The following is a 12252-nucleotide window of genomic DNA, read 5'->3' on the forward strand; positions in this document are numbered from 1 at the left end:
TGAACATTTGATTGGATATGGGATCTTTTCTCTTTATAGTCTGAATCAGCAGAGATAAATTGGAAAGAGGAGGCCAGAACACTCTTATACACAGATACCATCTACTGGAGTTCAACTAAACTGCATTACACAAGAAAATTTGCTTAATGTGCTTTATGACTTTTTACATTTACATAAAGGAAAACAAAAGCACTGCTATTACTGTGTTATAAACGTGTTATTAACCAAGTTATTACTGTGTAATTGCAAACGTTCAGTTGTAAAGACTGTCTAGTGAAGATAGCCTTTGTAAAGACTATCTGTGATGACGTAGAAATTAAAGTTTAATGCAAATTTTGCATTATCTAGTACTCCAACAATAGGACACAGATGATATTTCATCTGTATCCTTGAAGGGGAAAAGTGAATTTGAATAAAAAGGCTATAAATGATTGAATATGCGAAGGTGACTCACCGTGTGAGCGTAATCTGGAAAGTCTTGTAGCCAGCGATAAAAGACGCTAGTCTTGTCAGACTCTGTTTTCCAGAACCCCCTACACCGACCAGGAGGGCATTTCCCCGAGGGGTCCTGATGATCCGAGAAATCTGGGGAAAGAGAGTATTAGAGACAGATGCCACCTCATTACCATGCAAAACGTTTATACACACACTTTGCATAAAGAAACTCAGAGCACTTGTTTGTACTTTAAAGTAGGATATGTCTGGTTCCTGTAATCAGCACAGTTTTGAATTGGAATAATCAACATTTCTTGAGAGTACTACATTTTACTTTCCCTTTCATGCTAAAAGGATGCTAATATCACATAGCAAGCTTAATCTTTTTCTACAGACACAGATTCATTGTTAAAATCGTTCTGTTTTTGAGCCCTGAAAATGTTCTCATGATAACATGGGCATGATTACCAGACTGGCCAGGGTTTGGCCCTGATGAGAAAATGCTTTCAATACAGAGATTCAAGAAACATCAGTGTAGTAAGATATTCTATGCACCTTAACCAGATGAATCATGGCATCCCTGAAGAAAACCATATCCATGCCTGCTCCTCTGATGCTCTCATTGTAATGACTCAAAAACATGTTCAGCCTATCCATTAGACTATCAAAGGATTTGATAGGCTCGTATACTTTTGGCATGTCGAAATCAGTTTCCTCTGGCTCCTCACCTGTTCAGATATAAAAATAACACATAAATCCTAGATTTCATGCCAATTCTGAAGAGAAACTGCCAATAAAATCTCTATTGCACAATATGTGGATTTTACTACGTATATTTCGTGACAGAACATCCAAATCAATGCTGTGTGCTGGGATAAATGCAGTCATTGTATGTGCATAGCCTATTCAAAACTCTGCTGCAAGAATGTTAACTTACACTAAGCGGTCTGCTCATATCACAAGATACCTCCACTGGTATCTTGTCGTATTACTTACAAAATTCTTCTGCTTACCTTTAAGTCACTAAATGGTCTTGCCCCTTCCTACCTCTCTGATTTACTATCTCCTTACATTCCCTCTCGACATCTCGACATCTCGACAGCTCTTCTGGCTGTGAACTTCTTTGTATACCGTGATTTCGTCTATTGTCTATGGGTGGCAGGTCTTTCTCCATTATAGCTCCTAAGCTATGGAACTCTCTGCCCCTGGCTCTTACGACGATAACCATACTCAACAATACTCAAAACATATTTGTTTAACCAATATTATCTGTCGTAATGTGTTTTTTTTTCCCTTTTTTTTTCTTAAACATTCTTCCATAACTCTATATACCAGCCATAATGCTTCCTTAAATACCGTTAGTCATATGCACCTGGCTTATGCTTCTACTGCCCACTTTTTATGCTGTCTGAAATACTATGTTATGGTTCTGTTTGTATTCGACTGTTTGTATTTGACTGTTTGTGTTCGACTGCTTGCACCAGTATTGCAATATGCAACTGCAATCGCTCAAGCTCAAATGTCTACCGTCCATTTAACTGATAATGTTTGAAATGACTGTTGTTCCATATTATGTTATTGTGAAGCGTTCTTGAGCGTGGGAAAGTTGTTATATAAATATAACATATTATTATTAATTATTATTATTATTATATATGATGGTATTTTGACCAGCTGAGAACTCGTGAAGAGCTTATAAATTGTGTAAAGGAATCATAACAGCGTCAGGAATCTCTCTATAACACACAAACTAAGATCTGCAGCAAGGAGATGCGGTTCTGACGCCTGTACCGAACTGTGATGGGCAACATTGCGACTATGACGAGAAAAAAACTAACCATACTAACAGAGCAATCGCACCAGGGTTCGTTTTAATCAAAACAAACATGCCAAGTGTGAACACACTCTAACAGACTTCTAACTACCACAAACTATCACATACATAATTGTAACAGAATTGGCTCTGTTAAATGACATGAAGATTTTTAGTTTAGTTAGATTGTGTCATTAATGGTGGATGTTTATTTGTTTTTTGAGTTGTATCTGATCATTACCTGTGGCCTCAGGTGCATCCCTGAGAAAGTCCACAAAGTAGGAATCCACCCCAAGATCCACAACCATGCGTTCTTCTTCCCCAAGCTCTTCTTCCACTAGCTTGGCTAGTGTGTAGTCAAACCAGGCCACATCCTCTGGGGCAGTAAACCGGTCAGCAATAACACGTTTGCATTCATGCTTCCACAGCCGTAGTAATACCTGAGCCAATATGTCATACACAATTTTGAGCAATGTATACTGGGTTTGGTAGGGTTTCATTAAAAGAATGCTGGAACCAAAATGCTTTTCTTGACGTTGTTTTCATTGACAGTTTTTGAATGTCTGTATTCTTTCTGTATTCATACTAAAACACTCTGACAGTTTTTCTGCTGCTGACTTTTAAGAAGAACAATGGTTCTTAGTCACTAATAATTGCGTGGACTATTTTGTATTTGTCCACACAGGAGAAAAATCTCTGCCTAAAGGCGGATTTATACTTCTGCGCCAGACCTGTGCCATAGCCTCTACACCGTAGGCTACGCGTCGATTTTTATTTATACTTCTGCGTCCTTGTCTGCGTCGACGTGCAGTTACATATGCCGAGAGAGCATGTGTACCCCTGAGGGAGGGGTTCTGGCATAGAATTGACGCGTTGTTACATTTTTGGAGAGGTGCACGTCAGGGTACGTCGTAGGCTATGCGTGCAACACACAGCCTACAACGTAGCTATGGCATACACTTGACGCAGAAGTATAAATTGGGCTTAATTTACAACACGTGCATACGCACATGAATTTGTTCTTAATCTCGTTCTGATGTTAATGAATTTGGAATATTCTAAATGAGCGGCCGCGTGCACTGCAGTTGCGCTTCATTTGCATAAAACCCGACCAAGCCATCTCCATATAAGGGCTTTCCGCATAACCTTTTCTTTTATGGCCTTTCGTCACTCTCGCCAAACATATGCCGCTCTCCACAGACTGCACACTCACTAGATTCTTGAGTAAAGTTTGTCATTCTCAAAACCAGTTCAAAATACATACCTTTCTACAGAACCAGATTACAGACCTCTCATTAGCCAGTTGTACATACCCGTAAATATGCGTTATTCAGAGAAACCTTGCATCTGAAGCTTAACATTTTTACATTTACATTACATTTTGTTACATTGTAATAATTTCACATTGAATCTCCAAAATAATTTCGAAACAACATAAATAATTTTTTTTTTAATGGCATATTTTTACTAAGCACTATGAATGAAGGCAAGTATCACTGATTCCAGTACTGATACTGATGTCTCTATTAAATGAATTTTCTCCCCTCTATTTCAGCCATTAATTATAATCATTCAACATTACAGTATAATTGAAAGCTATCATTTTAACATTTAATAGTCTTTAAAATATATAACAACTTTTCATTTTAGTGAACCAAGACAATAGAAGAGAATTCAATGCGTTAGGGTTAGGGTTGTTAGGTTGGTAATACGTGTAAACATGGTTTCCTGAAATTTCATTCAGTTTTTCTCACTGACTGTATAAATAAGAACAGAAATGCAGTTCCACTCACATCAGGCAAGTTGATGACCTCTGCAGTCACACTGAGCATTCCCTGCCAGATACGGGAGAGGTCGCGCAGGTTAAAAATGTAGTGGAAGTTGGCGGGAGTGGGCAGCATTTTAACCTTTGTCATTTGCCATAGTCTTCGGGTCAGTGGAACCAGTCTGACCACTGTGTTGCGTACTTCCTCTGAAAATCCCCGACGGGAACAGTAATGGCCTGTGCCTATCACCCCTGCAGCAGGAAACAGTATACATATATATATTTTATATGAAAGTGAATGAGAACGGGTTGAGCTATAGCAGAAAGAAAACTCACAAAGGTAAGGGACAGAATAAACAAATGTGACCTTCCTGAATGATAGAATACTGAGCTGAATAAGAATCGCAGTTGTCACAAATGTCAATATTACACACATATTGAGGTGTGTAGGCTAACCTGCATGAAAGCATGAGCATGAAATATCATATCACTAGAAAAAAATCTGTCAATATAAAGATCCAGACCTTCAGCCAAGCAGGGAACAGCCCATAGTCAGAATCAATATGCATTTACAGAATCGGTTCTGCTTAAGCAACGCTGTTGACAACCTTAACCAAATTAAATGAGATAAATAATTTCTCTGAGCTAAGAAGCATGGTCTAGATACTTCCTTTGTGTTTCTGCCTTTCAAAACATATAACAATACATGTCTAAATGCATCATTTGACAAATTCTTTTAAAATATGTTCATGCCATTTGTTGTTTGACTCCTTGTTCAGACAAAAATCTCATTGGATTATTACAATATTTGCAAATGGAATATTGGCAAATGTGAAATCGATATTAGCCACTGGCAAACAAAAGGTGCAAAAAATGTCCATTGTCTATGTGTCACAGACACGTCAGGTTCCACCCTCCACCAATCACAGCGCACTCCTTCCCCAGAGTACTGATCACCATCACCTGCACCTCATCACCACACTCATCACCAGCACTACAAGACTCACAACCACACAGCACTCCACGTCCGGTCTCGTTCGCATATACTTCAGGCTATGCTTACCTCAAGGACTCTACTACTGATACTTACCTGTCTCCAGCGTGTCTCCTTCCTTCCGTGTTCCTTGTCTGCTGTGTGGGTGTGTTCCTGTCCGTCCCTCAGTTCTCCATCGATCTCCAGTCTCCAGCAACCTCCAGGCTCCAGCGTCCTTCCATCTACAAAACAAAAGACAGTAACTCTCTCTCTCTCGTATCACCTTCTAATCTACCAACAACCGGTTTACTCACCTGCTCCACAACACCTGCTCTACTGTGGTCTAATAAACTACCCTTACCTGTTAACATCTGTGTCTGCCTCCTGTGTACTTGTAACAGAAGACCGGACCCTACCGAAGACCCAGTATGAGCCAACCGGATCCATTCCAGGAATTGGTAGATGCGCTTCGGCGTACATTTCCTCCACAACCCACTCCAGTTACTGTTCATTCACCTGCACCAGCGAACACTAACCCATCTGTCAACAACCCTCCTTCACTACCTCCGTATGCTAGTCCCATGGCCAAACCGGCGCCCTACTCAGGATCGGCGGAGAATTGCAGCGGCTTCCTGCTGCAATGCACACTGGTCCTGGAGATGCAGCCGCACTTGTACCCGAGCGACACTTCCAAGATCGCCTTCATTATCTCTCAGCTCAGCGGCAAAGCATTAATGTGGGCCGATTCCATCTGGTAACAACAGGGTGCGGTAACGCAATCATACGCAGCGTTTATTTCCCACTTCCGGGAAGTGTTTGGAAAACCGATCACAGATTCTTCAGCTGGTGAGAAACTTTATAATTTAAAACAGGGATCCATGTCTATTTACGATTATGCTTTGCAATTCAGAACGCTTGCAGCAGTCAGCGGATGGAATGAACAGGCGCTGATAACAACATTTCGGCAAGGATTGGAACCTCGGGTACGGCTGCATCTCGCTGCATGCGAGGACTCCATCGGCCTTGAGAAGTTCATCCAGCATTCCATTCGCTGCGCCACTCGCATGCAGGCGTGCATCCAAGAGCACCAGGACCAGTATCCCTTCAACGTGCCCTTCCGCCGATCCGAACCCGTCAGCACCCCAGAACCAGCCCACGAACCCATGGAGTTAGAGAACTCCCAACTAACCCCTGAAGAACGCCGCCGTCGGCTGACCCAACGTCTCTGCCTGTATTGTGGTGAGCCTGGGCATGTCATAGCTGCATGCCCCACACGACCTCCGCGACCCATGGTGAGTGCCATTATTCCTGCTGATCATAAAATGAAATCACTCACCACTGTCGTCACCCTTACTGCCGCTAATGTCTCCCTTTCAGTGGTCGCGCTCCTCGACTCGGGGTCAGCCGGAAACTTCCTCTCCGGTGCCAAGAGGCTCACATGCTGGTTCTGGAGGATTCGACTGCTGACGTGGTTCTGGGGCGCCCCTGGTTGGAGCAGCACAACCCTACCATCTCCTGGAAGACGGGCGAAATCCTGAAGTGGGGCGACACTTGCTTCTCTCAATGTCTAACTGAACTTCCTCTTCCATCCTCGTCTCTGCCTGATCTGACTCTCTGTGCCACATCCATCGAAAGTCCAGTTGAACAACGCTCTGTCGATGTCCCCAAGTGTTACGCCCCCTTCAGCGATGTCTTCTGCCCGCAACGGGCTTCCAAGCTGCCTCCACACCGGCCATGGGACTGTGCCATCGACCTGCTTCCGGGTGAACCAGTACCAAGGGGTAAGATATACCCACTATCCATCCCGGAGGAGAAGGCCATGGAGGAATACATCCAGGAAGCCCTCGCCCAAGGTTACATCAGGCCGTCTACTTCCCCTGCTGCATCCAGCTTCTTCTTTGTGGCAAAAAAGGACGGAGGCTTGCGGCCATGCATCGATTATCGTTCCCTCAACAAAATCACTGTTAAGTTCCGGTATCCCCTTCCTCTCGTCCCAGCAGCCCTCGAACATCTCCGTGGTGCCACTGTGTTCACCAAGTTGGACCTCCGCAGCGCGTACAATCTCATCCGGATACGTGAGGGGGACGAGTGGAAGACTGCCTTTATTACCCCTACTGGACACTATGAATACCTCGTCATGCCGTATGGATTGGTAAACGCCCCCTCCGTATTCCAGGATTTCATCCATGAGGTGCTCCGGGAGTTTCTCCATCGATTCGTCCTAGTCTACATCGACGACATCCTCATCTACTCCCGGAGCCAGGCCGAACATCGCCAACACGTTGCGGAGGTCCTCAACCGTCTACGTCAGTTCCATCTGTTCCTCAAGGCCGAAAAGTGTTCTTTCCACCAAGCATCCGTTTCCTTCCTGGGATACCAGCTCTATCACTCATCCACTCACCAGTATGTTACGCAATAAGCCCAAGTCTCTATCCTGGACCCCGGCAGCCACCAACGCCTTCAGCCAACTCAAGAAAGCCTTCACCACCGCTCCCCTACTAGTCCATCCAGACCCGGAAAGGCCCTTCGTCGTGGAGGTGGATGCTTCCACAACCGGAGTGGGAGCGGTGTTATCGCAGCAGCAGGGGACGCCCAGTAGACTCCATCCATGCGCCTTCTCCCGCAAGCTCAGCCCGGCGGAAGTCAACTACTCCATCGGTGACAGGGAACTCCTTGCAGTCAAGCTTGCCTTGGAAGAGTGGAGGCATTGGTTGGAGGGAGCCAAACATGCGTTCCTGGTGCTAACAGATCACAAAAACCTTGAGTATCTTCGATCAGCCAAGAGACTAAACCCCAGACAAGCCCGTTGGGCTATGTTTTTCTCCCGTTTCAATTACACCATCTCCTATCGTCCCGGTACCAAGAATCTTAAAGCTGATGCTCTCTCCCGTCTGCACGCTCCTGACGAACAGACCGAAGAACCAGAACCCATTATTCCAAGCTTCCTCATCGTAAGTCCTATTACCTGGTCCGAAGAAACCATCCCCTCCTCCAATGCCTCCACGAACCCTCCGCCGGGCTGTCCACCTGGCTTGCTGTACCTCACTCGGACACGACGCACTCCCACCATTCACTCGGCTCACACGTCACTTAGTACTAGTCACCCGGGGGTCAATGAAACCCTCTCGTTGCTAAAAGAACGCTTCTGGTGGCCAGGGATGGATAAGGATGTCAGAAGGTACGTGCAGGGCTGTAGGGAGTGTGCCATTTCCAAGTCTCCGCGTCATCTTCCAGCTAGTAAACTCCTTCCTCTACCCGTTCCAGAACGCCCATGGTCACACCTAGGAGTAGATTTCATCACTGACCTGCCGGTCTCAGACGGTAATACCACCATTCTAGTAGTGGTAGATCGTTTCTCTAAATCTTGTCGTCTGATCCAACTCCCAGGTCTGCCTACTGCCATGGAAACAGCTGAGACACTCTTCAACCAAGTTATTAGATACTTTGGAGTACCAGAGGACATTGTATCAGACAGAGGTCCCCAGTTCATATCCAGAGTATGGAGATCGTTCTTCTCACTCCTAGGTGTGGCCGTTAGCCTGACGTCGGGGTATCATCCACAGTCAAACGGGCAGACGGAAAGGAAGGTACAGGAAATTGGCCGCTTCCTACGTACCTTCTGTCATGACCACCAGGACTCTTGGAACCAGTTCCTGGGTTGGGCCGAGTACGCCCAAAACTCTCTGAGACAGTCGACCACAGGACTCACCCCGTTCCAGTGCGTACTCGGCTTTCAACCTCCACTGTTCCCCTGGGATGGGGAACCCTCCGACGTTCCTGCAGTGGACAACTGGTTCCGAGAGAGCGAGAGGGTCTGGGACTCAGCCCACCATCAGTTGCAACGGGCCCTGCGCAGACGCAGGATGGTAGCTGATCTCCGACGTTCTGACACCCCTGTCTTCCAGCCTGGTCAGCTGGTGTGGCTATCTACCAGAGATATCAGAATGCGTCTGCCTTGCAAAAAGCTGAGTCCCAGGTTCATTGGCCCATTCCCCATCACCAAGCAGGTCAATCCAGTCACCTATCAACTCCGTCTGCCACAAGGGTATCGTATACATCCCACTTTCCATGTCTCACTGCTGAAAGCTCACCACCCCTCTGTTTCTCCCACAGGACCTGACGTAGTTCCCGCTGAACCCCCCCTTCCACTCATCCTGGAGGACGGTACGGCCTACAAGGTCAATGAGATCTTGAACTCCGGACGTCGTGGTGGTCAGCTGGAATATCTAGTGGATTGGGAAGGATATGGTCCCGAGGAACGCTCCTGGGTCCCAAGGAACGACATTTTAGATCCCAGTTTACTCCAGACCTTTCACGACAGTCATCCTGAGAAGCCAGCTCCGCGGGGTAGAGGACGTCCACCACGGCGTCGGGGTTCTCGGCCCTCTGGAGCGGGCCGTGGAGGGGGGGGTACTGTCACAGACACGTCAGGTTCCACCCTCCACCAATCACAGCGCACTCCTTCCCCAGAGTACTGATCACCATCACCTGCACCTCATCACCACACTCATCACCAGCACTACAAGACTCACAACCACACAGCACTCCACGTCCGGTCTCGTTCGCATATACTTCAGGCTATGCTTACCTCAAGGACTCTACTACTGATACTTGCCTGTCTCCAGCGTGTCTCCTTCCTTCCGTGTTCCTTGTCTGCTGTGTGGGTGTGTTCCTGTCCGTCCCTCAGTTCTCCATCGATCTCCAGTCTTCAACAACCTCCAGGCTCCAGCGTCCTTCCATCTACAAAACAAAAGACAGTAACTCTCTCTCTCTCGTATCACCTTCTAATCTACCAACAACCGGTTTACTCACCTGCTCCACAACACCTGCTCTACTGTGGTCTAATAAACTACCCTTACCTGTTAACATCTGTGTCTGCCTCCTGTGTACTTGTAACACTATGTAGCAATGCATGAGGCACAGCTCACAAAGAAATAATTTTCAAACCAGGCAGCTTTCTGTTGGTCAAGGCTGTGAAGTCGTGTGACCAATTTGAAACCATTGCGAAATCTGTGAGGGCAAATCTTTAGCCCTCACGCTAAAACATGTGTACATTTCTTTTGAAATGACTAGATGTGACTGAAGTCTTGAAACAAATGTTAATTCATGCCCTACAGCCCTATATCTAGAGTAATGCAAGGAGAAAATATTTACTTAATTACGGATATGGCAGCAAAATGATATATTTGGAATAGGACTGGGTTAGGATACAGCTACATTTAAATGTGCTTTAGAAATAAACCGAACTTGAACTTGAGGATTTCAAATTGGACTGAAATTCTGCAGTGTGCCGAATATATTGAAAATAAAGGCTCTCTGTAATTGCCTCAAATTGACCTTTAGATTTTTGGGTTTTGATAAATGGCAGACCACAATACTAACCAAAGATCTTGTCTATGGAGGCATTGGATGGAAGAGTACAGTTGAAAATAGAAAACTGCCTCTTTAGTCTCTGTGGGATGTCATTTCGCCCCCCTCCAGGGTGGATCATAGCCGCCAAGAACTGGATATCCACAATGTTGGTGAACTCTCCTGGTTTCTCTAAGTTAAAGAAGCCATTTTGCTCCATCAGCTGCCGAACTATTTCATTGGTGACCTGTGAAGAGAGGAAATGGAGTCCACATAGAGATAGTAAATGTATTATCACCCAGTGCTTAAGGAATTATGCAGATAAAGCATCTTTGATTTATAATCACTGTTTATTACATCATAATTTGATGAATGACTGGTAACATGTTTAAGAGAAAATGCACACAACTGTCTCTTTTAAACAAAATATTGTTTATCATCTGCTTTGTGAGGGAGTTTTGGCACAATTTTACAAGGCAGATAATCATGCATTTTTGGAATAATAAGCAGACTCTTTTTATACTGAAAAGAGAGACAGATTACTTGATAAAAAAAAAAAAACAAGTATAGTAGTGGTTAGTGAAAAGGATGCAGGTGTTTGCCCTGAAACGGTTAATGAATGCACCTGTGCTTCTTGGGTCTGAAATTTTACCTCATAAAATGAAATGTACATGTGGTTCTTAAGTCATGGAGTTTAAAGGGGTTATTAAGGCAGCATTATGGTATGCAATATCTTACCTGATCACCCCACTCATTGATCACAGGCATGTTGATGTCGTCAACAAAGATGGACATTTTCTTCCCTGCCGGAGGGCCGTAAGTGGTTCCCATTCGCTTATCTACATAACTCTCCACAGAGCGCTAAAACATCACAGACACCGAAACAACCATGTACATGCTGATTACTCACAAACACATCCAGCAGCTCATAAATTAAGAAACTCAGATGAAGTTTGGATCAATAACGCAACAATCAATAGTGAAGCAGGCAAGGTGATGAAACATTAACCAGGCTAAATAACCTTTAACACCTGAGCCTGGGGATTGCAAAGCAAATGCATTTAGTCCCTTAATGGGTTTCTTGGTCTAACATTTGTCCAAATACTTTATGAAACATGTAAATACAATACAATGTTGTGCGTATACAAATGTATTTCACACTACTATTCAAAAGTTTGGGGTCGGGTAAGATGCTTTCACCAATGCTTTCACCAAGGCTGTATTTACTTGATCAAAAGTTTCAATCAAATGTTTTTGTAGTAAAACAAAAATATAGTGAAATATTATTACAATTAAATTAGCTGTTATCTGTTATAATATATTTCAAAATATAATTTATTCCTGTGATGGCAAAGCTGATTTTCCAGTAGCCATTAATCAGTCTTTAGTGCTACACAATCCTTCAGAAATCATTCTAATGTGTTGATTGGGTGCTTAAGTACAATTTCTAATTATCATCACAGTTTAAAATGATTGTATTATCATTTTTGGATTAACTGATGATCAGGAAAAAAACAGAATTTATTTGAATAAGAGTTTTTGTAACAATGTAAAAATTACTTTTGATCAATTGAATGCATACTTGCTGAATAAAAGTATTAACTTTCTACCATTTGTTTATAAATAATATTAACCACGGTAATATGTTATAAAACTCTTAAGAGTATCAGGTATTACACACAAAGATCTAAATGTGACAGTATTACATATTGTTATAAAGGCAACACTTTACAATAAGGTTTCTTTAGCTAACATTAGTTAAAGGGGTATTTCAGCGCTGGAAAGATGAATGTGTATTTAAATTTGGGTAATTCATGTAATATAAATTATTTTTGAAGGTGGTGCCTTCTAGACTGAGAAAAGCCAGAAAATGTATTTTTGGCTCATATGGATAAAAGAAAACAACTCCCGGAATGC

The 12252-nt window shown here is 43.8% G+C and overlaps 1 protein-coding gene across 1 annotated transcript in view; it reads right to left on the minus strand.

Moving 5' to 3' along the window:
- dnah5 (dynein, axonemal, heavy chain 5) overlaps positions 1–12252 on the minus strand; it is a gene marked incomplete at both ends in the record, with an annotated part of 196011 nt that overhangs the window by 89290 nt on the left and 94469 nt on the right. Inside the window, 6 exons of the mRNA XM_079837438.1 lie at positions 455–585; positions 991–1163; positions 2490–2688; positions 4042–4265; positions 10369–10582; positions 11074–11196. Of these exons, the coding sequence (XP_079693564.1) occupies positions 455–585; positions 991–1163; positions 2490–2688; positions 4042–4265; positions 10369–10582; positions 11074–11196 (1064 nt within the window). The remainder of the gene's footprint in view (positions 1–454; positions 586–990; positions 1164–2489; positions 2689–4041; positions 4266–10368; positions 10583–11073; positions 11197–12252) is intronic.

This window comes from Gobio gobio, assembly GCF_949357685.1.
Source record: "Gobio gobio genome assembly, chromosome: 15".
Taxonomy (NCBI): Eukaryota; Metazoa; Chordata; class Actinopteri; order Cypriniformes; family Gobionidae; genus Gobio; species Gobio gobio.